This window comes from Misgurnus anguillicaudatus, chromosome 5 (assembly GCF_027580225.2).
Source record: "Misgurnus anguillicaudatus chromosome 5, ASM2758022v2, whole genome shotgun sequence".
Classification (NCBI taxonomy): Eukaryota; Metazoa; Chordata; class Actinopteri; order Cypriniformes; family Cobitidae; genus Misgurnus; species Misgurnus anguillicaudatus.
Genome location: NC_073341.2, coordinates 8,094,666 through 8,120,243, shown reverse-complemented (window position 1 = coordinate 8,120,243; position 25,578 = coordinate 8,094,666). Strand labels below are relative to the sequence as shown.

Genomic DNA, 25,578 nt, shown 5'->3' with positions numbered 1-25,578 from the left:
GGTGGGAACGTGTCAGAGGAAAATCCCTGAGTTGGAAAGATATCAGGAACATGGAGGGGCATTGGATAAAGTTCCTACTTAGCTCTGTGTACGAAGTGCTGCCAACATCAACAAACCTCAGAAGATAGAAACTGACAGAGGATCGCTCCTGTGCACTGTGCGAGAGACCAGCAAACAGAATGGAGCACATTCTGTCATCCTGTTGGGCAGGCCTGACTGAAGGGAGGTTCAAGTGGCGACATGACCAGGTGCTGGTCAACTGGCCGATGGACTGGAGAAGGAGAGGAAGTGCAAAAGATCCAAGGCCCAAGACAAAGGCCCCCACTTTATTGGAGTCCTCAGGCTTTGGGAGAAGGCAGTAGGGATCCTTGGTACGACAGAGGACTGGGAGATGAGAGTTGATCTTGGAAGGCAACACAAGGTTCCATAGAAGATTGCCGTCACCAGCCTTCGACCAGATATCGTACTCTGGTCCCAATCAACAAAGCAGGTGGCCCTAATAGAGCTGACTGTACCCTGGGAGGAGAGGATCGAGGAGGCTCATAAACACAAGCTAGGAAAGTACAAGTCCCTCATCTCTGAGAGCCAGCAGAGAAGTTGGAAAGCCTGGAATCTACCGATGGAGGTGGGTTTTAGGCGGTTCCTGAGACAGTCACCCTGAAGAACATTGGAAATGCTAGAAGGTTAGGGGGGAAACTTGCAAGAATCTGGGGAATAATACATAAAAGCAGGCAGAGACTGCATCCATATAGCTGTGGTTAAAGAGGAGCGAGCGGGGGCTAAACCAGGCTGGCAGAGAGGGGCGAAGAGCTGAGTGGTGAAGTCCTGAATGACAGAGGGAGCAGTTCCAGGATGGTGGTTCTACTGTCAAGCCCTGTGGAGGTGTCGTGGGTTAGTTGACGAAACACCAGTGAGCTGGGGTGCCCACTTAAAAACACAGTGAAGTTAACAGGTCATGCAGCTCTGCCCTCAGATGAAGGCGTCTGAAGGGAGCGACTTCAATGCTAGCCACCCACATAAGGAGCAGGATGTTACTCTTGCCAAGTCTGTTGCCTGTGATATAACATTGTTTAAAGACATAAATATAAATATAAAGCTATATTATGAATGAAGCTTTATTTGTCATTGTACAAGTACAACGAAATTACAGCCATCAACCTGTCCATACATACAATACATAAAAAACAATGGGGGTAGACAGAACAGGTTGACAGAGCATTGAGAAGAAGTACAGCATTACATGAGAGAGGTTAGGTTAAAAAAACAAACCCCCAGACTATGCTCCAAAAGGAGTACAGTTTGGGAACAGGGAAAAAAACACCTCAGCAACATAAGCACATAGTCAGTACATCCTACAACATGAACAACACACAACTTGCAACACGATAGGGGGGAATGGGGGTTGGAGATAGCCCAGCGCAGGCAAGCAGCCATCCGGTCCTGCAGCCATGTTCGGCGCTGGTCTCAGACTCGTCTGTCCGGCTGGGGGGTACAAAGCGGCGAAGGCGAGGGATTTGGGTACTGGGTGGTGATTGCATATATATGTGAGTCTGTGTAAGAGTTCGTGTGTGTGTAGGCCTTCAGAGAGTCGCTTTGCCCGGCATCCCAAATCTCGGTGCCTCAGTCCGCAAGATCTTAAAGCGTTGACACAGCAAATTGCTATGGAGACGACCTTGATTAGGTCCAAACCGAGTCAACAATCATTAGGTGTCTTTGGGAGAGGGGTAAGGGAGTGCAAAAGCATCTCGCTGCAATGCTCTTCCGAGGGAGTTGTTGTTCCAGCAGCGGCCTTGGCCGAGGCCAGTGCTGGATAAGGGGGCCGAAAGCAGATAAGATTGCAATTATTTTGTCTTGGGGCGAGTAGCCGCATTCCTTTACACGACTACTCTCTTAGTCCATTCTGGTCCATCAGTTTTTCCAAATCCATTGACATCTCCTTGATGTTTTTCAAATCCGTTTGCATCTCCTTGATGGTATCCATATTGCGGGTCATTTCCAAGTTGTTATCCAAAATGCGGTTAATAGTCCCAGCCTGAGCGCTGACTGCTCTGCCCACCGCTTCAATCATCCCGGGCAGCTTTTTTGGACTTTTGGCAGCTGTCACCGTCTTCTTAATTTCTCGATAAACCAGGGCAAAGCATAATCCAGTCAGCAAACCCCAGGTTATCATGGTTATCATAAGTTATGAACTTATAAAGGCCCGGCGCCAGCATCGCATAATTTGGTGGGGCATTTTCATTCTTTTAGGGCTCCACACTATACCTTACCGTGACTGTTTCCTGCTCCTTTTTTATTTAAACGGCTACCTAGATAATTTTGCCTATAGACATTTGACTTTAACTACTAAATCGACTAACAATTTAATAAGCCTGATAATCTTGAATTAACTCTGTTATCCATTACATAATCTTAGGCAAATTCTTTGAAATAAAAAATGGGACAGTGAAATTCAGCAACGTAGGTGGCGTTTCCTTGATGGATTTTGCAGCCTGAGAGGTTTTAAACATTAGTTCCTTAAATGCAAATGTTGTTGTTGTCATTATCATAGGAAAAGAAGACACAAGTGAACTGCCAAGATAAATCCGACATTATTAATGAAACGGAACATCAGGACTGCAGCCACTCCAGTCTCCTGTGAAAACGAAGTGACTGAAATAAGTTTAAGTTGAAGCACTGAATAAACTGGAAAAAAATCAAAGCTTAAACTAAACTAAAAACTTGAACATAACTGATGTAAATAATATCTAGGGCTGCAGCTATCGATTCTTTTTGTAATCAATTAATCTAGCACTTAATCGATCGATTAATCTGATATTTTTTCCACATGTTTTTGCACAAAACATGGAACCAGAATGTGTGTGTGTTTGTGTGTACGTGTGCTGTGCATGAGGAAGAGACACCCCAGTCAGACCAGTTCCTTCATTGCAGTTTGGTACGGCAGAAATCCTTTTATTTTCAATAGAACGCTGCATTTGACTTGCATCACTTGCATTGCACTGCATTTTAGGTGAAGCATCCGTTCGAAAAATTGCCCACAACATCACTTCCCAGTTTATACAGTGAATGCATGCTAAAATTAGGCCACGTTACCTTGTTTCAGCGACACTTGGTGAAACAGCAGTGGATGTTTTCGCTTCAGATGCTGAATGTAATGTAATGTTAAGAATGTAATGATCCCAAACTTCAGACATTCTCTGCTGTTTGTGGACATCTTTACTCTCCGACATCTCGCCAACTAAATTCAAAATGTATCACACGCTATGTTGTGCTTCCCCAACATTGAACAACGGTTCGTGTGAATTAGATCCCTGCGCGTATAGTGCGCGTCATAAGAATTTAACAAGGCTTCGAGGCAGAATTTTTGCCTCTAGGAATTTTTTTAATCGAATAACTCGATGAATCGTTTCAGCCCTAATAATATAAAAAAGTAAGTATTTTAGACCCAGTAAAAAGTAAATGTCAATACTATGACAAAACAGAACTTAATGGTTACAAAACTATAAATAAATTGAATAAACAGAAGTACAGCATCTAGAAGTCTACAACTCTATTAATGGTAAGTTAATGTTTTTGGCCCTGCTTTTTTATAATGGGAGATGTTATATTGTGTGGAAAAATAAAATTTCTATTCAATTCTTAAATATAATTCAGATTATTATAATGCTATTTTTATATTATATGCAGCAGTCTCATGTAAAAAAAAGAAGAGAAAAATTAAAAGGAAAAAGAAAACTGTTTTAGTGAACAGTAAAGAGCAATACTAACAAATAAAACAAATCCTTTCGGCATTGATGACGCATCTTAATTGTCCCTTTTTTTTTTTGTAAAAAAATTGTCCCTTTTTTTAAATTGTCAATTTGCCTGATATTAGGTAGTTGCAGTCATCGGATGAATTCATTTATACACGTTATTATCGAAATTTAGCTTAGCAATTAAATTTGTATGAGAAGAAAACTGAGGGGGCACAAATTGTTTCTGCAGGGTCACATCCACTTTGTCCCCAGGGCCGGGCCTGAACTTATACTACTTCAATTTCTGTACTTTTTCACCTGTCAGGGTTCTGTGTCTTGTGTTGTTGTCATAACTTTTATTTTAAAGCATGTGTTTTGTAATGTGTATTTTCACTTCCTGTTGTAGTCCTTGTTTTATGGTCTTTGTGGTCTTTTGTGTTACAAAACCCTCGTATGTATATTTTTGGTGAAGAAATAAGAAAAAATAAATGTCATTATTTAAATGAAATATCATCAAATAAATGCATGGAATTGTGGAAACTTTTACTGTTTTTCACGTAAATGTTATAGTGACTTGTATTTTTAACTTACAGAACCCATAATTATAATACATTTTTACCATATACGTACATGTATAATTCATTTGACAATTATAGAGATTTTCACCATGAAATAATGATAATTCATACCTTTTACTTTCAAAAACGTATCTATTTTAGTTTTAACTATATATGTCAAGGTTTTCTCCTGTTAAAGGAGTCATATGACCCGAATTCATTGTTAAAAGTGTTAAAGTTGCAAATATTAAAAGTTTCAAATCCAAAGAGATCTGTTTTAAAAGTGAAGCCTCATTCACGCCTACCTAAAATGGCTCCAAACACGACCATGCAGTTACTAGTTTGAACATTTGAATAACACCGCCCTAATGTACACACAAAGATAGAGGGTTTAACTTTCAATCACGCTGTAGTATTGTTGTTTCCGCCTTGTCGATTAGACGCTGTGTTTCGTTGCGAAAGGCAAACTACTTTGTTTGGCCTTCCAATAGATTAAACATTAAGAAACCAAAGGTTAGGTTTTATTTACAACACTGTTCCAGAACAGTGCAGCCCAATTGTTCGATTGGTTGCTGCACATTTTAAGGAGGACTACTTTCTAAATAAGGCTGGAGTTACAAGGCTGGATGTACACAAAGGCTTTGTCTAAAAAGTGGAGCAGTTCCAACATTGCAACTACACTCTGGTTCTTCTGACTGACATCCTGTAAGTAGCCAATGTTTTCATATTTAATGAATCTCCTACTGACGATTCAAATGAGTGTTGTGCAGTGTAGAGTAGGGCTTGTTTGTCGTTTCTACGATCACAAATGCAGACATGGTTTTATGTTTTAGTATCCTTACCTTACCAATCTCTTATGTTCTGCTCACATTGCATCGGAAAAGTTGATCGATCAGCTTCATCCATCTGTGTTTTCTGGGTCAGATTCTGGCTGATAAGGTAATTTACGTGATTACGTAATTGAGGAATTCGGTCAATCACAACTCACTGGATAGCTGGCCAACACCGCTCTTTCTCAGAACAATGAACTTTGTACAAACCTGCTCGTTACAGAAGGGTGGGACTTAAGAGGTGCTAGAATAATGTACAAAATGTGGAAAATATCCTGTAATATGTGTACTAAAACAAACTAATTCTTGTGTGTAAGAACATGAAAAGTCTCTGGAAGCCATAGAGGGGCATTTTGCTCACCCCTATATTATGCTAGAATATTTTTTTTTTTAAATATGGATGTTATCTGCAGAATAAGGCTTTGGCCCACATTTTGATGTTTAATGTTGATTCTCATGTCCTCTGATCTCTTCAGGATCCGTGTGCTGTGTCATAGGTTGATCAATCACCAGATCTTCACCAACCTCATCCTCGTCTTCATCATGTTGAGCTCTGTCTCGCTGGCTGCCGAAGACCCCATCCGTAACCTTTCTGCCAGAAACATTGTAAGAGGAGAAATCTCTCTCAGTGCCCACAGTAGAGGTGTAAAGCAGTGAAGTATTTTTGCTCACTTCTCAAGTATCTGTACTTTCAGTGTTGCCTGCAGCTGTACTGTTTTTTACATTTTGAATTGATTGTTGATCTATCTGTTTACACTCAACATATTAAGAATGTTAGAGAGAATATGAAAAAATTAAGGTGTGCATTTAGGGAAAAGCTGTGCATATGCATAAGTGATTGGTGAAAGACTTCTTGAGGCGCTGTGGAGACCGATCGGCATATGATGTGGGCAGGGCTTGACATCAACACCCGCAAAATGCGGGTAGATTTCACCTGTGGCGGGTAAGACAGCCATTCCCACTAGCCACTTTGGCGGGTTGAATATAATTTTTTCTAGTGTTTGTAGTCTATTTATTTTTTGTTCTAATTGTATTTTTCTTTAATGCCATGTAAAATAATAAACAATATGCGGTGTGACGCTACAAAACTACAACTCCCATGAGCACTCCCTGCACCAAGTTCAAGTGCAAAAAATCTGCCAATGGGATAAGAAAATCTTTCTTGAATTAAGTATCCTTGCTACTTAAGTGGCAAATTGTTTTTGCTTGTTTGAAACCCATTCAGTACAGACTTATATTCTTAGGTCATTTTGTTCAAAAATGCTGTGTAAACTGCATGTTTTTCATGCAACTAAGTATATGATATGATCTGTATTAACTCTTTCCCCCCAGCGTTTTTAAAAAAAGTTGCCAGCCAGCGCCAGCATTTTTCATGATTTTCGAAAAATTTTAATGCCAAAAAATTTTGTTCTTTAATATATAAACAAACAACATGTCAAATGAAAGAAAAGACCCTCTGCTTTCAAACAAAAAAATGTTTAATCCTACCTTCATAGTTCTCTTTTTATCACCTCTCAAATATGGGTAGGTTTCTTCAAAAACACACAATTTTGAGCAAAAAGCTGAGAATTCCATTTTTGTGAAGGTCTTTTGATAGATATCAGATGCAGAGTGATCTTTAAAACATACACTGAGTTTTTTCTCTTTCACGTGAGACGCTATTTCTAGGTTGTATAAGTTACGCCCCCTGGTCAATAATAGCGGTATTGCGGAAATTCTTGTCATTGGCAGGGAAGCGTTTTCTCTCAATTAACGAGTTATCTCGTCAATGGCGGCGAAATAGTTAATACCAGGTATATACCAGTTAATATATGTAGTCTCAATTTGTGTGTTAATCTTTAAAAAGTAATTTTAGCATACCAAAGTCAATTTTAATTATATAAAATGTATTTTCCAACAATAAAATTGTGACCAGTAAAAATGCTGAGTGGCTAGTTACTTTGTAAAACAACTGGCCACTGTGGCGGGTGAGCAAAAACGTTAATGTCAAGCCCTGGATGTGTGAGTTCTACAAGAGCGATTAGTAGCCATTGGTCTCGAAATGGTGTTGTTACTTTGATGTCATTCACTGATCTGTCTGCGCAGCACTGCATGAAGTCAAACAAAGTGTGGTGGAGGAGTGCAGGTTCAGACTCCAGAATGAAATTTTAACTTCCACAAGAAGTTGTCTGTCTGAGCTGAAGATACAACAGAGTCTTCATTAGTCTGTCTTGATGTGTTTATTTTTACCCAAAGGCATGAACTTTGTTTGGGGATTAATTCAGTGCGGATGAATGGAGTTTTGAGTTCAGGCAGATACAGTGTCATACACAGTCATTTAGTGCAGTTCATGGTTTGTTGATATTTTTAGCAAATTTTTTTGTAATTGTGTTGTTCAAGGGTTTTACTGGCTTCCACTGTGTAAGTTCATGATTAAAAGCTAATAAGTGTCTTCTTATTAAAATGAGAAAATTAAAATTATGGGTTATAATTGATTATTACAGAATTTTTGTCTTTGTCTGTGAAAGCGAGTTTACGTGCTTTGTGGGGTTTTGGCAGCCTTACCCCTATGCATACCCTGAGATTAAATCCCGCAGGCGCTGCTGTGTATTTTATCAGACCTTTTTTCTTTGACAAACTTTTACTTACCTACATTCTGATGGATAATATTGTAGTCTACTTCTCACACCACCACATTACATGCATAAAAGTAGTTTTTTTAACATTCATACTTAAGATAATTAAAAACCCAGTACTTTCTAATTAATATTCGAGTAAAACTTTTAATTTTACTTAGTGAAAGTAATTAAGTATGTGACATTATTAATAATATTATGTATTAAATGATATTTAATATGTAATGTAGTGGAATAAATGAAAAACACAGATCCTTGCCAGGCGTGTTTGAGCAAGGAGATGAACAATGAAATGATAAACTTTTACCTGATATTTTTGTGGTTTGCATTATAATACTTCATTCTGTTTAACTGGAACCTGTTGTACACAAACATGGACAAATTCACAGGTTCATGTTCAAAGAAAAATATTTGGTTGTTATATTTAATTGGTTCTTCCTAATCCAAAAATATCTGGTAGAAATCTGAAAAAAAGACAAACCAAAGCTCGGCTCCTAGGAGGTTAAAAATAAATCGTTGGCAGCAGGCAGGAGACACTCATTTAAACATAACGTAGAACGGACAACGAAAGGGGAAAACGGAATGCTTGTATGGAGTGAAGAGGATGATGATTGCTGCCAGGGGTTGATGATTGGAGACACGAGACAGGTGAGAGTAGTAAAGGGGATGATGGAAAATAGGTTTCAGAGGAAGGCAAATTGTGAATACATGGGGAAAAGAACAGGATGACAGACAGGTAGTGTGACGTAACTGTTGTAAAAAAATACTTGAGTGCTTTACACCTCTGGCCCACAGAACAACATGAACTCCAAACAATGATCAAGAGTTTTTTTATGCAATACTGTGATTTATTATAGAGTTGATTTAATTATTACATTTTGCTACAAAAATTTTAAGAACGTTTTGTATTACCTGTTTAAGGTTTAAATCAAAATTTGTTTTTGGTTAAAATGTGTAGCTGTCACTGGGGCAGTACTCTTAAAAAAACCTAATATTTACCATTAGTTACAGATATGTTTACATTTGGTACCAATATGTACCATTGAGATACTAACATGAACTCTTAAGGTCCAAATTTAAGTCTTGGACTGTTGGCTGAACATCTGATGCACAATCCTTATTTCCAAGAAAGTTCCAACCTTGTTATTCCTCTCTTGGCGATTGAAATGTTTATTGCTTATTCCAGCTTTAAAAGTCTACTTTACAGTCATGGTGATTAATAACGCAGTTTTACATTTGTTGTGTATCGGCCGGGTCAACTTGCTTAATAATGTTTGCCCATTTGGATTATAATAATGATTGCTCGTTCAGTGCCATGCCTGCTTTCGTTAGCTTTACTTCTTTGCTATCATCTCTGTGCTCTTTGAGCAGAGTCGCGAAAACTTTAGATATAACAGCAAGACGGTCAATTTATAATGTTATTAAAAAAATTAGAGATGTCAGTGCAAAATGCGCAGTACGGCGGAATAGGTCCTGCCTTCTAAATAAAAGAGCCAATTGTCAAAGGTAAAGTCATTGCGTCTCACTGCAGAAGCTCCTGACTGGTAGCCACAGAAACATTAAAAGAGCACATGCGCGTTAGTTGCCTGGTTGGAGCAACCAAATATAAACTTTTTAACGCAATTTTAGCGTCATAGAAAAAATGTGTGTGACAGTTCATCTAAGTTTTTGTTGCTGTTTTTGAAATATTTTATTTAAATGTGAGTGTGTGTTCTCCAAGTCCGATCTACCTCGGGTATTACCCACAATGTTAAACGGACCCGGGACCCGAAGTAATAGATTGAGACCCGACCCGGACCCGGCTGATCATTTAAAATATAGACCCGAACCCGTACGGGTCCCGGGTCTTCGGGTCTCGGGTCTTCCGTGTAGACCTCTAGTCAATGGGGCAGTACTCTTAAAAAAAACCTAATGCCTCTAAACAAGATAAACGTGATTGGTTACTTGACATGTCAGTCATATTTCATTCTCTTAGGTGGTCCATGGTCGTTAAAAGTGGCCATGGATCCCAGACCTATATCGCGACTATAGAAATGTGTTCTTTTTGTAAGGGTACCACCACAGAGTGTGGGGTACATATTATGACAAATTTTTTTGACTGTGAACACACTATACTCTTGCGCTATTTACACATTTTCTTTAACAGAAGAAATACGGATCTCCCCCGCTTTCAGATGGAGCGGCATTTAATACACAAAGCCATATTTCACAGAGTAGCTTAGCAAAATCGCATACATTATCGGAGGAGATTGGTCCACGATTATGAACTAAATTTTGCCTAGCTTCTGGGTAAAATACAGCTTTGTGTAGTAAATGCCGCTCCATTTGAAAGCAGTTGATGGCGATTTACTACTAATCACAAAACCGGCTTTACTTATGAGATACGCATGAGAATCACAGGCGATTTATCGCCCAACCCTATTTTGGGTACAAATTGACATTGATAGATTTTGATCAGTATGATCAAACAAATGACGGATGACATTACAGGTCTATATCACTTCACCAGGTTAAATGAAATAATTATATAGTCTACAGTCCAGGACAGAGAATACACGTGTTTACAGTAATGAGACTGAAAAGCCTGTGAACAACTATCAATAGTTATGTCATATTATTCCTTATATATTTTCTACAGTAATAAATAACAAGAAATCCTCCGTACAAGTAGAAGTATTTAATTATTTTTGCTTTTAAATGATCAACATGAAGCAGAAACCTGTACAAGTAGGACTATCAAATGTTGTGTAAACTCTCTTAAGCGCTGGATATGCTGTTTTCCAAGTCAAAAAGTGTTTTTCTGTCTTATTACCCAGTGATTGTCTCCTGTACTCTGCTTCTGGCCATGCTTACATAGTTATATCACACTCTTACTCCAGCAATGTTATTTTAATATCAGACCATTCATTTAAGCTGTTTATTATCTGGTGTGTTGCAGGTTCTTGGTTATTTTGACTATGCCTTCACTGCTATATTTGCAGTCGAGATCCTGCTGAAGGTAAAAACCCCGGTTTACTTTCATCATATCTGCTTGTGCTGTTTAATAACTGCACTACTTTCTTTGTTTGCCATACACAGTGATATTGTTTTTCAGTTTCAATGTTATTTTAGAAGTCTGTTTGTTCTGGTGTTGTTTATTTGTCTGTATTTGTCATGTTCTTTAGATGATGGCCTTTGGTGCTTTCCTTCACAAAGGAGCTTTTTGCAGAAGTTACTTTAATTTACTGGATCTGCTGGTGGTTGCAGTCTCTCTTGTTTCTTTTGGAATACAGTACGGTCATAATATTCCCTCAAGCACTATTCAGTTGTACTGCTTTATTGTCACCAACAGTATACAATCACATTTAACAGTTACACGAAGATTACGAATGTAAAAAGTAGACATGATTGTCCAGTTATTAGTCAGTATTGAATGGTACTGAACGCTTGTGTTTTGAATGCAGATCATCTGCCATTTCAGTGGTGAAGATACTGAGGATTCTGCGTGTGCTTCGACCTCTCCGAGCCATCAACAGAGCCAAAGGACTCAAAGTCAGACATCACTATACTGCTTTTCAACTAGTTATCGAGTCTTACTCAAAGAGTCTGTAAACACTCACTTACTTCACTCCATCTCTACTCTGTAGATTTTTTAATTGCTTAGACACATGAAAACCTGTATCACAAACTCAAGTGGAGAAACGCTTTATTTTAAACTTTGATCTTATTTAGATTTGCCATGTTCACATGGTTGACGAAGCCTTTAAATATGCCTATAGACAAACACTTCAGATTTATTTAAAACAATAAACTCGCACTATTGAATATGGAATATTTACAGGGGTGTCCAATATGCTTTAACTCCAACCCTTATTTAACACATCTGCCTTTAATTTGAGATTTAAAGACATTTAGGTTTCATTTAATGCTTTATTCTTTTAGGTTTGGTTCAATGCTTTATTTCTTAAGGTAAGCTTAATTGCTTCAGAGGCCTATACCATATAGTCAGTTTAGCTGGCTCACAGGGTAAGTTTAGGATTGGTTTTGTGCCAGTCCTGGGTTTTGAGTACCATGAAAGTTATTAAACTTTAAGTGGTGTTTGTCGACATAGATACTTTAAGGTTCACTTCACTTTTTTGAAAAATGCTCATTTTCCAGCTCCCCTAGAGTTAGGGGTTGTGCACATTGAAACTTTTAAACGCGGCTGAAAACCCCTGGAGGACGCCGAATGTCATCTGTTTTTCAGCTGAGGGACAGCTTTCTTCAGATGGCTGTGATACTTCAGCTGTGAGCCAGTTGGTTGCTGTGGTAATGTCCCGCCCTTCCTGCACTGTGATTGGACGGTCGTGTGAGAACTGACATTGACGAGCAGAGCTTTTCACCCAAAGTTGAATATTTCTCAGCCGAGCGCCGGTTTTCGGAAAAAAAAAGCTAGATGCTGGCTTTTTTGAAAAACGCAGAGCTCATTGGAAACAATTGAAAACATGCGCTGGCCGCAGGCGTAAAAGCTTTGATGTGCACGCCCCCTTAAACAGTTGATTTTTACCGTTTTGATCTCCAGGTCTGGCACTTCCAGTTTTGGCATAGCTTTGCATAATCCGATAATTTTTCCTGATTAAAACTTGACTGTTCTGTAGTTACATTGTGTTCCAATACGACGGAAAACTAAAAGTTGTGATTTTCTAGGCAGATATGGCTAGGTACTATACTCTCATTTTTGGCCATATCGGCCTAGAAAATCCCAAACTTTTAATTTTCCGGTGGTCTTAGTACACGATGTAACTACAGAACAGTCAAGTTTTAAGTAGGAAAAATATCAAAACACTTTGGTTATTTTTTAGCCCAATGCTAATGGTCCAATCAGATTCGATGGATTGTGCTGAGCTGTGCTAGGGGTGGTATCGCCAGACCCTGAGATCGGCTGAATGGATTCCAAAACGGGTCAAATTAAACATTTAACTCTAGGTGAGCCGGAAAATGAGCATATTTTCAATAAAGTGGAGTGTCACTTTAATACTAGAGAGATATCGCTCTGTACTTGTGCGCACATCTTGAGCACTTTAGAGAAAAATAAAAGTTTAAATTGTAAAAACTTTAAAACGCATGCACATAACAAACTTTTGGCATTAAGATGCAACGTCCGGGTTAGTGTTGTATACGCTGTTTGATGGGGATGTGAAGACACATTGCTCCAGTCCTATTAGAAAATTCTCACATCTTTCAAAGGCAGAGAGAGAAGGGAAAATATGCAGTTCACACATGAGCAATGGTTTGTATAAATGCTCGCAGTGCGTAAAAATGGTCTCCAATTACAGCTGCATTCTGGAGCCCTATTGATGACAAAAGTAAATGGAAAGATCAGTTCATGAGATCGCCAAAATTAGAGAGTACCGATCAAGTCATTTAATGCCATGATCGACTGATAACGATCTGCGGCCGATCAATCTGAGCGTCCCTACTTAACACACTATACAGCTAACCTGCTTCAGGGCAGGTTATGTTCTGGATTCAATACAGAAATTTCACTATTACATGTAAGCAAAATTAAATCTATGTGACGCAAGTAATTCTCAGTGTCTGTTGCAATGGCTTCACAGTTTCTTGTGGAAATAATTGCACAAATTGTTAGATGAGTACTTTGCTCAGAAGTGAGGGACAGGCACAATCCTATTGCCTTCCCTGATGCTTGCCTACGTATATAAAAGGTACAGATTTTCTACGGAAGGAAATCTTGTATCTTTGCAAACTTCTTGAGCTGCACATAACAAATGTGCCACGTCGAAGCCATGCCCTTACTGTACAACAAATGCTATTTATTGGGTTGCGTTATTTTGCACGTGGTAGGCCTACATAATTGTATAAGATAGGTGATGCAAAGAACATGGTTTGTCAAACTATTCGCAAGGTGGTCCTTGAACTGCAGGGATACATAAATAGCGTTATGATGTTCTCCTAACATTAAGCGAACATGTCCATAAAAGAGGGCTTTTATAAAATTGCTGTTAAGATGTGAAAAGCTCAGATGCAAAAGCTGCTTAACACCACTTTTGTCACATATGAGATAATGATATTAACCAAATGCTCTTGTGCGTATTATACGCTCATCAAATTTTCTTAAGTGCACTGAATGTGTATTGAATAGATGCTGGTGTGCAAAATGGCTGTTGATCACATTCAAACTTGTGTCCCTTGTGAGTACTGAATTCATCCTGTATGTAGCAGTCACATGAATCACAGCGCCCCCTAATGTGTGCTTCAGTTTCTTCGTGTTTACACTTTGACTTTTCATTCTCATTTGCAGTATTTCTAGTTGCATCTTTAGTGATTTTGCAACTCTTTACTACGTCTTGTTTACAGAAGTGGAGGTTTTTGCCCAAAAAGCTTGCATGTACATAGAGGGTTTTGCAGCTAAAGACATTGCTTCAGGTTTGGTTCGTAGGTTTATACCTTTAGGTTTGGTTTGTAGGTTCATTCCTTTGGGATTGGTTCATTCCTTCAGTTTTGGTTCATAAGTTCATTGATTAAGTTTTGGTTCATAAGTTCATTGATTCAGGTTTGGTTCATAGGTTCATTGCTTCAGGTTTGGTTCATGGGTTCATTGTTTCAGGTTTGGTCCATTGGTTCGTTGTTTCAGGTTTGGTTCATAGGTTCATAACTTCAGGTTTGGTTCGTAGGTTCATTCCTTCAGGTTTGGTTCATAGCTTTAGGTTTGGTTTGTAGGTTCATTCCTTTGGGTTTGGTTCATAAGTTCGTTGATTCAGGTTTGGTTCATAAGTTCGTTGATTCAGGTTTGGTTCATAGGTTTATTTGCTTCAGGTTTGGTTAATAGGTTCATTGCTTCAGGTTTGGTTCATGGGTTCGTTGTTTCAGGTTTGGTCCATTGGTTCATTGTTTCAGGTTTGGTCCATTGGTTCGTTGTTTCAGGTTTGGTTCGTAGGCTCATTCCTTTAGGTTTGGTTCATTCCTTTAGGTTTGGTTCATTCCTTCAGGTTTGGTTCATATGTTAATTTCTTCAGATTTGGTTTATAGGTTCAGTGCTGCAGGTTTGGTTCATTGCTTCAGGTTTGGTTCACAATAGTTTTATTGCTTGAGGTTTGGTTTATTGCTTCAGGTTTGATTTATTGCTTCAGGTTTGGTTCATAGGTTCATTGCTTCAACCTGAAGCAATGAACCTATGAACCAAACCTGAAGCAATGTATTTAGCTGCAAAATACTCTAAGTGCATGCAAGCTTTTTGGGCAAAAGCCTCCACTTCTGTGAACAGGACATAGCAAAGGGTTACAGAATCACTAAAGATGCAACTAAAAATCCTGCAAATGATGAAAGTCAAAGTGTAAAAATGAAGAAACTGAAGCACAAAGTAGGGGGCGCTGTGATTCATGTGACTGCAACATAGAGGTTGTATTCAGGTTCAAGTACTCAAAAGAATGTGATCAAAAGCCATTTTGCACACAGCATCCATTAAATTCATCTTCAGTGCATTTAGAGTATTTGATGAACGTGTATAATACATTTGGTTAATATCATTATCTCATTTGTGACAAAGGTGGTGTTAAGCAGCTTTTGCATCTGAGCTTTTCATATCTTAACAGCAATTTTATAAAAGCCCTCTTTTATGGACATGTTCGCTAAATGTTAGAAGAACATAATGACGCTACTTATGTATCCCTGGAGTTCGTGGATCACCTTGCGAATAGTTTGACAAACTATGTTCTCTGCATCACCGACCTTATACAATTGTGTACCACGTGCAAAATAGCGCAACCCAATACATAGCATTTGTGGTACAGTAAGGGCATGGCTTCAACGTGTCACATTTGTTATGTGCAGCTCAAGAAGTTCGCAAAGATACAAGATTCTTTCCTTAGAAAATCTGTACATTGTTATATAGGCAAGTATCAAGGAAGGCAATAGGATTTCAGCAAAGTACTCATCTAACAATTTGTGCAATAATATCCACAAGATTTGAAAGAAACTGTGAAGCCATTGCAACAGACACTGAGAATTACTTGCGTCACTTATATTTCACTTCGGTCACATTTAATAGTCAAATTTCTGTCTTGAATCCAGAAGATAACCTGCCCTGAAGCAGGTTAGCCGTGTAGTGTGTTAAGTAGGGATGCTCCGATCAATCGGCCGCAGATCGTTATCAGTCGATCATGGCATTAAATGACTCGATCGGTACTTGCTAAATATGCAGTTCTCTTGAACTGATCTTTCCATTTACTTTTGTCATCAATAGGGCTCCAGAATGATGATAAAATGACCTCCATCTGACGTCAAGCCAGATGTTACACCTCACAGTTGCTCTCGATGCGTGCACACAGACACAACCTGTCATTCAGAGCACGAGTACAGAGCAATCTCTCTTACGTCTTAAAGCTACAGTAACCTACTTCATCTCTCTATAAAGTCACTCTCTGCTCATTGAAATTTGGCTCCCCTTGTGATGTCAGAAGAGAATAATACAACCCCTTAATTTGCACTATTCAACCACGGCCCGGCCGTTTAGATTTTATTTTAAGAATAATTCACCAAAATATGGAAATTCTAGCATTTTTTACTCACCCTCATGGCATTTTAGATGTACATGACTTCCATTTTTCTGTTGACCTGAACTGACTTCTGGGATGCCTTGAGGGTGAGTAAATTATTAGGGAATTTTTATATTTTGGTTAGCTATTCCATTAGTATAACATTTTAAACTGTTCCCTAATGAAGTTTTGACTGTGATTACAGTAGTTCGTTTTAAGGGAAAGTATTTTTGTCACAAAAACGACTGCACATCTGTATGTAAATTAATGGAAATCATGGGTAGGGTTAGATCGGCATTTTTCAGTGTGGGGCGGACCCCACTGGTGGGGAATAGGAATGTTACAAGTGGGGCGTGACAAACGGGAGGAAATTTTATTGTTTTTGTGCCCATCTCTATTAATTCCTTTATTTATTGACATACACTCAAAACAACACATTTAAAGAGCAACGAGGGTCCGATTCACGATTTTACATTTCCATTGGTGTGTAAGTATGTCTCAGTTTACTTCCTGGGATTGGTGATGTGGACAAGACCGACATTATCATAATTTCCGCTTCAGAATCACAGCCTGTAAGTTAACTCCTGTTAGCATTGCCTTGTGACCAAATCTTTCAAACATGGTAAGGAGTGTCACATTTCCAGCTGACGTCAGAGGTATTCAGGTCGATCACAACTTACAGATTAGCTGCCCAATCAGGGACACAGCGGTTTCCAAATCGAAGAGTTTTGTACAAAATAAGTGCGTTTCAGGAAGAGAGTGAAATCTGGAGCTACAAAAATGTACGGTGTGTGGAAAATAATGTGTTTTTAACCATAAACCATGCGAACACATTGTATTATACCAAATACACAAAATAATATTGTTTTTAGCAATGAAATAGATGATTTAAGTCTAACTTAAAACAACATCAGACCTTAGCTTACAAGAATGAATTTACATCGTAATATCACTTGAAGCGGAACAAAAACTTTATTGTGGATAAGCGATATAGGCGGTGGTGGGTATGAAAGTTAACAATGTATACGTTTGTGACACGAAATTAAAAGAAAACTTGGAGATTCGACACCAGCAGAGAAAGCCAGGACAGTCAGTGGACCAAATCAACCAAAAGCCAGCCAAAAAGGAAGTATGATGCCTTAAATATTAAATATTAACGGGTGCCATGAAACTTTTAGAAGAGCTAGTCTTTTTGATTGTTTCTTTAAAATCTGCCAGTGTAGTGTTTTTACAAGAAACACACACTGATTCTCAAAATCATTAAAAAGGGCAGATTTTTTTGTCATGGCACCAGCCTAAGTGTGGGTGTTGCTATCTTGCTGGCCCCTGAGTTTAAAGATTTGCCTGTGAATATTACCAAAGTGGTTTCTGGTAGGTTGATCAGAGTGGATGTGATGCTTCATGCTTCCATGGAGTTTTCTTTTTTTAAACGTGTATTCGCTGAACATATGGTGTTTTTTGCTAAGCTTAAGGATGCTATTAACGTAGTCCCGATAGGATAGGATTATTCTGTACACTAAACCATGTTTTAGATAGGAATCATTCTGAACCTCATAGCTCATCTTCTGATATGCTTAGATCTCTTATGTATCATGATCTGGTAGATGTGTTGAGGAAATCTTTTTTTTCCCCTCTAACATGATAGATTGGATAGATTTTATGTACAAAAGATGTATGAGAGATACATTTTGTTATAGTTCTATTACTCCAATTTCTCTGTCTGACCATCACCACCTCTCGGTTGATGTTGTCTCTGCTGAGAAAACTTAAAAAGAACCTTTTATAGGAAATGTAATAATAGACTGCTATTAGATCAGACCTTTGTGCTTGCTTTTACTTCTTTCTGGGAGTTTTGGAGAGAGAGGAAATGTCAGTGTCCTTAAGTCAATGTTGGGACATTGGCAAAGTCCACATTAAGCTGTTCTGTCAGAACTATTCTGCCTACTGTAGGAATAGTCTGGATAACACGATGGTGCAGCTGGAGCAAGAGATTTAACACCTTAGCACTGATGGGAATGTGTGTAAATATGAATGGGGCTCTGCAGCATAATCAGTTACAGAACCTTTTGGAGGAGGGGGCACAGGAGACGCTGACCCGTGCAAATTTTTATCCCCAGATAGCATGGACTCTCCTACATCCTTTCTCTTCAAATTTGAAAAGAAAGATGTGGACAAAAAATTCTGGGCTGTTTTAATCTCTTTGAGGAGGGTAGGACTACTGAGATTCATAGGATACGTTTGTATGCACATTGTCTTTTATGAGGAGCTCTACACTGCTAACTATTGTGAAGAAGAGATGGTTAATCTACTTCTCCAGGATTTACCTCAACTTTTAAGGAGATATCCGTCTTTGCTTGATATGCCACTAACTTTGGGTTTGATAACTTCAGATGTACAGGAATTGTCACCCGGTAAAGCTCCTGGCCTTGATGGATTAAATGCAGAGTTCTATAAACATTTTTGGCCTATCATTGGAAATTATTTACTACTTGTGTTTAAGAAAAGTATTGAACGTTCTTTTACCGTTGCGTTTAAGGAGGGCGTTTATCACCTTACTTCCAAAAATAGGGGATCTAGAGGACATCAAGTGCCGGAGGCCTGTTTCTTTACTTGTAATGGACTACAAAAAAAATTCAACGACCCTAACAAACAGGATTAAACTTTGCATCTCATCTGTGATCCATGCAGATCAGTCTTATTGTACTCCTGGTTATACCATTTTTTATAATCTTTTTCTAGCCCGAGACTTGATTTCATATGCCAAAAAGGCATATTTTTAATGTCCGAGTATGGTAAGGTGTTTTCTCCAATATTCATTTTTAATGGCTCTGTTTTGGCTTCAGTGTTTAAATCCATAGACATGACGACTTGCACTCTTTTAAGTGGTTTTACATGTAAATCTAACACTGTTGTCAGTCTTTTTTTGGGAAAAGACATCTACCATCGCTGATCTAATATGTTTTCCCTCCAAGTCATAGAGGACTATTTGTAGTCAAACAGGCATTAAATCTGTAAGGATGGTGGAACAGATCTTAAATGAGCTAAAAACTGATTGCTCTTATCCAATGCTGTTCCTATACAGTCATATACATGCAAAAGAACTGGGACGGTATTTTTGAAAAAGTTTCTAGACATTTACAAAGATGGAAATGGATTCTGCCACAGCTGTCTTATAGAGGAAGAGTGCTCATCATTCATAATTTAGGAGCCTCCATGATGTGGCATCGTTTAAATGTGCTCGACCCACCCAAAGATCTGTTGCAACGTTTGCAGAAAGTATTGGTTAATTTTTCTGGAATGGCTATTGTTGGCTCCCCCTGCAATTCTCTATTTGCTAGTCAATGAAGGGGAGCAAGGTTTGATTGACCTGGCAGCAAAGGTTAAAACTGTGAGATTTGAAAACAGCCCTAAAACTTACTTTACCCTGTGAATTTTAGGCCATAGGTGCTTTTTGGTCTGGCTCTCTTCAGAACTTTTGGTGGGTTCAGTTTAAAGCAACTGTTTTTAATTTTTTATTATGGTAGCGGTTCTTCATATGATGTTAAGTTTAATGTTTCAGTTCTAAACTCTTGGACAGCTTTTAAACTACTCAGACATGAAAAACACCATTTTGGACTTGATGAACTTTTTTCTATAATCCCTTTTTAGGTTGAAAATATTTGCAGTTCTAACTCCATTGTTAACACTTATGAAAAAGGATTGACCAAAATTTCTGATTAAATTGACACTTCCTCCAAAACATAGAGGTCAGCTGTGGACATTTGCAACCAGGCAGGGTGTAGGTCTGTCAGGGGGACAGAGCGGCTAATAGAAGAGTTGAAAGCAGCTCTTCCTGCCACTATTCTTCTGTTTGTAAACTGTTTTTTTGTCTGGAGGTCCTTCTACATGTATTTTTCCTGAGGTGTTTGTGTCTCCCAAGGTCTTTTCAGGTGATGATCGTGAAGGAAACTGCTTATTTTAAATGGCTAGAAGAGATTTATTTCCAGGTGGCTGGAAAAAGAGACCTCTATCAGATTTGTGTCAAACTTGACTGTTTTGAGAATGTTAAGGACAGATATGACAGAAAATGAAGTACTTTTCGAATGGTTTGTGCTGATCTTTCTTTTTCCTTGGAGGCTTTTTTATAAGAGTCCTCTTCTCAAACGATTTGGGGACCTAGGGTGGAGGTTATTGCATTGTGTATTGCCCACCAACACTCACATTTCTAAGTTTAACATGAATGTTTCGCCTGCTTGTTTTTTTTCTGTTCTGTCTTTCAGTGTTTTTAGATTGGTCCCATTTGTTTTACTTTAAGAAAAATACTGGGAGATTTCGGTTTTTTTTTTTTGATAAGATACTTTTTGTTTATGGGTATAAATATTCAAGAGCACACAGTCAGCAGTGCACGGTGGCAAACTTTGTATTTGGACAAGCTAAGCTAGCCATTTGGAAATCCTGTAGGGGTAGAATATAGATGTTTTTCAGCTATTTACCCCTTTGGTTGGATCTCAAATAAGAGTGGAGCACAGATTTTTTCATATTACAGGGAGCTTGCTTGAATTTTAATCTAAATGGTGTGTGAATGGAGATATATTGTTTAACTGGTGATATTTTGTTTATGTTCTGGTTCTCTCTCTCTCTCTCTCTCTCTCTCTCTCTCTCTCTCTCTCTCTCTCTCCCTCTCTCTCTCTCTCTCTCTCTCTCTCTCTCTCCCTCTCTCTCTTTCTCTCTCTCTCTCTCTAGCATGTGGTTCAGTGTGTGTTTGTGGCCATCAGGACCATTGGTAACATCATGATTGTAACGACACTCCTTCAGTTCATGTTTGCTTGTATTGGTGTTCAGCTTTTCAAGGTACATCAGCTAATACGTTTGGTTAAAACAACTTTCATTAACTCCTTTATTAACATTGTCCATTAGCGCAGAAAAAGCCTTAATGAAAATCTTTTGTCATCAGGGGAAATTTTACCGCTGCACGGATGAGACCAAGTCAAGCCCAGAGGACTGCAAGTAAGCCAGGTGTTGTTACGGATTTAGTTCTCTGGTACATGAAACACTTGTTTGAGGACTTCACAGTGTGTGTTTGTCTGTTTTGTTTCTAGAGGGACGTACATTGTGTACAGCATTGGTGAGACGTCACTGCCGCAGGTCCGACAGAGACTGTGGTACAACAGTGACTTTAACTTTGACAATGTACTAATGGCTATGATGGCACTCTTCACCGTATCAACATTTGAAGGCTGGCCTGCGTAAGAACCAACACACAAACACATCCCCCACACATATACAACGCACAAAACTTTTTCAACAGACGACTTTTTGGGACTTTAGCTTATTCACCGTAACCCGTGTCAATACATACCTTTTTCATCTCTGTGCATGCCGTAACTCTGTCTGACACACCCACCGCTACCCTAGCTTAGCACAAAGACTGGAAGTTAATGGCTCCAGCTAGCATACTGCTCCCAATAAGGGACAAAATAATGGCAACATTTTCCTATTTATATGTATATAGGCACAGCATGTACAAATAACAAGATCATTAAGACACAGCCATCTTTTAACCGTCGTGGGAACTCTATTCTCAGAAGGCGAAGCACTGCTACTTGGGCGAAGTGATTTGCTCGGAGCATTTGAGAAGCCCCGTGGTGAGGAGCAGAGAGTTCAAGCAAGTGTTGCGCTAATCACTCCCCCCAAGTAGCAGTGCTTCGCCTTCTGAGAATATAGTTCCCAGTATGTATACATATGTTATGAATGTAATTTGATCATAATCACTGATCATGCCTAGTCATTTGCAGTTGTGCTCAATCTTTTTTTACAATCACACATTAAATCATTTATGCAAGAAACTCTTTATGTGTGAGTCCAATCTTAGAAATCTTTCAGTAAGTTGTTAGGTGTCCCCAACATTAGTTGCTTCAATCTTTGCCAGATTAATGTAGAGACATGGCTGATGTAAAATTGTGAAAGTCTTTGTGATTTAAATAGTGTTGCCATGGTTTTGTTTCAAACTTTATTACTATTTTCAGTGGGCTTTAAAGATCTTGGTATTGCACACACTTGTTGTCCATTATACGTGGGCAAAAGCTTAGACATGGGTGTGACTGTTGTGGGTCATGGTCGTAACGCCACCAACTGCAAACAGGAAGTGTGTCACTAATAGTATACTTTTAAAATAGTTCACTGATATTTACCCACTTATATGCATTTCCCCACCATGCATGGTTTTCTGAGAGCCACCATGTAGTAATGGTGCCATAGTGCAACATCATTATTTCTCTTTTGCCATCTAATTTTCTGTCCAATTTTATGAGTAGGGGAGAATGGGGCACAACTTGACGCCTTTTTGGTTTTGGCTCAATCATTAAAAAAAATGAGTTTTGATTATATTGAATTATATTTTACACAAGCAACACGCACCTCTCTGCTACAAATGAACATTTGAAGTTTGTTTCTATTATTTAACCAAACATGATAGAAATGCAAACGTTACAACTTACCACATAGGTGGGATTAATTGTAACAGGCAAGAGGTTAGTTGTAAAAATTAAGTTTGCAGGCAAATATTTCAATACTATTATCTATATACCTGCAGTGGATATTGTTTATATATCTGTCTATAATAGACATGTATCTACACTATTCATCCCTCATCTAACCATCGTGCAATAATAAAGGGATACAAATGTCTAAATATGTGAGAAAAAGCAGCACAATTATGAAAAAAAAAACATTTTTATTTGTGACCCAGTCTGTAAAAAGCCATACTAAAGTATCAAAATCAAATTCTGAGATAATGAAAATCAAAGCCTGATTTTAGCCATTCGTTTCATTATGATTTCAACCTTGAACATGATCAATATTAAAGATATGAGCAAAATACATTTTGACACATTTTTTGATAAGACAGGCACATTTATTTTGTTGTCAGCCAGCAATCATTTTTGTGTAACCTTTTTAAAACAACGGCAAGAATTACGCTAACGTTAGCGGTTTTCATATCGTTAGTGCTGGGGGGTTAGTTGTAACAGCATTACAATTAACCCCGCTGGGTCAAAATATTTTCAAGCCCACCAAAAAAGTTGCTGCAGACATATTTCAAAACGATGCTATGTTTTAGTCAACAAGACACTGATTAATATGACATAAGATTGGATTTGGTATCTTACACACCCAAATTTACTTGGATGCCACCAAAACACTTGTTCATCAATAACTCTCTGGAAAAACATTATACCTTTCCATAAATTTGCGGGAGATCGTCTTTTGGCAGCGGGAAAACAATACCGGAAAAACAAAACACGTCCGTGTTACGATTAACCCCGCGTTAGTTTGTGCCACGCGCATCCCTAACATTTAAGGAATAAAATATTATGTGTGAGGTGGATCGTATTCTCCAAACAGACAGAAATGAAGGTAACTGAGCATTTAAATTCAGTTAAAGCACTAACTGTATTTCTGAAGTTAACTTTGTGTTACAATATCTGTCACCTAGAAAAACATAAAAGACTTCATTACTGCCATGTTTCACCAATGAAATACAACCCATTATCAACAAGCATTACTGTAATTACTTAGTAGTAAATGTACTGTATCAATACAGTTAACTCTTTCCCCGCCAGCGTTTTGTTTAAAAGTTGCCAGCCATCAGCAGCATTTTCCATGATTTTCACAAAAGTTTAATCTCTTCAAGAAAAAGTTGTTCTTTAAATATATGAACATACAATATATCAAATGACAGAACAGACTCTCTGCTTTAAAAAAATACCACCTTCATTAGTTCTCTTTTATCACCTTTCAAATATGGGTAGGTTTCTTCAAAAACACAAAATTTTGAGCAAAAAGCTGAGAATTCCATTTTTGTGAAGGACTTTTGATAGAGATCAGATGCCAGAGCGATTCTGAAAACGTACATGGACATACAGCTGTTTGCCCTAGGGCGATACTTCTGGGTTTTATAAGTTGCGGTGCATAATAGTGGTGTTGCGGAAAGCCAGAAATACTTGTCACTGGCAGGGTAGCGTTTTCTTAATTGACGAGTTAACGAGTCAATGGCGGGAAAAGAGTTAAGGTCTGTATTTGCAAAAATGACTTCACTTTCTGCTACCAGAAGCATACTGCAAATCCCACAGGAACGACCTGTTGAAATGTACAAAATGAGCTGAAATAATGACCAACTTTTATTGTATCCATGTTGTCATCTGCAGCTTGCTGTACAGAGCCATTGACTCACACAAGGAGAACATGGGACCCATTTACAACTACCGTGTGGAGATCTCCATCTTCTTCATCATCTACATTATCATCATCGCCTTCTTCATGATGAACATCTTTGTGGGTTTTGTCATCGTTACGTTTCAGGAGCAGGGCGAGAAAGAGTACATTAACTGCGAGCTGGATAAGAACCAGGTATGAGTGACTGTACAGATATCATCCCGCTGCATATCACAGTCAGGATATGAATCTTATTGTACTTTACTCTGTGTGTGTTTCAACAGCGTCAGTGTGTAGAATATGCTCTGAAAGCTCGTCCGCTGCGGAGATACATCCCTAAAAACCTGTATCAGTATAAGTTCTGGTATGTGGTGAACTCCACAGGATTTGAGTACGGCATGTTTGTTCTTATTGTCGTCAATACACTCTGTCTGGCAGTTCAGGTAAACATCTCTAAACATTAGCTCTTCTACACACACATGTGATGCCTTTAGAGAACATGAAACAGAGTTTAAATGTCTTTCTGTAGATCAACAACTAGGGTTGAATGCGATTAACTGTTATACCATGAGACTATTGAATGCTATACTCTGATTGGCTGAGAAATGTTTCATGGGTGTGGATTATTTTTCTTTATAAAACAGTTAGATCCAATTCTTGATTCTGATTGGTCAATAGCTGTGCTTTATTCACGATAAAACACGGCTATGACTGCTTCACCCAACAGTTCTATTTATCACTGCGCCCTTAGCAACACCCTTAGCAGCAACACGTATTGGTCTTTCATGCATATTACACATTAGAATGTTGTTGTTCACGTTCAGGGACTATTTTTTCTAGCGGAAGGAATGCTTTTATTGATTTAACTTCATGAAAGTTGCACTGATAAATTTTCTTAATTATGTCTGGTAAGTGCTGTATCGTGAATAAGTAACGGCTGAAGGAAGTTGTTAGGCATGACGCGAAGCCTGCAAACCCCTTCAGCCATTACTTATTCATGATAAGTGTAGTAAATCAAATATTTTCAGAAGTTTAAATGATGATAAAAGATGAAGATATTTTGATAAATGATAGTAAGCACACTGTTGATGGTAGCCATTGTTTTCCTACTATGAAAATCAATGGTTTATGGTTATCACAAA

The 25,578-nt window shown here is 38.4% G+C and overlaps 1 protein-coding gene across 1 annotated transcript in view; it reads left to right on the top strand.

Moving 5' to 3' along the window:
* Positions 1 to 25,578, top strand: part of cacna1db (calcium channel, voltage-dependent, L type, alpha 1D subunit, b) — a 193,086-nt gene that overhangs the window by 102,236 nt on the left and 65,272 nt on the right. The window contains exons 19-27 of the mRNA XM_055167221.2: positions 5,595 to 5,724; positions 10,672 to 10,731; positions 10,898 to 11,004; positions 11,177 to 11,264; positions 20,969 to 21,076; positions 21,180 to 21,232; positions 21,325 to 21,471; positions 24,430 to 24,631; positions 24,721 to 24,879. Of these exons, the coding sequence (XP_055023196.2) occupies positions 5,595 to 5,724; positions 10,672 to 10,731; positions 10,898 to 11,004; positions 11,177 to 11,264; positions 20,969 to 21,076; positions 21,180 to 21,232; positions 21,325 to 21,471; positions 24,430 to 24,631; positions 24,721 to 24,879 (1,054 nt within the window). The remainder of the gene's footprint in view (positions 1 to 5,594; positions 5,725 to 10,671; positions 10,732 to 10,897; positions 11,005 to 11,176; positions 11,265 to 20,968; positions 21,077 to 21,179; positions 21,233 to 21,324; positions 21,472 to 24,429; positions 24,632 to 24,720; positions 24,880 to 25,578) is intronic.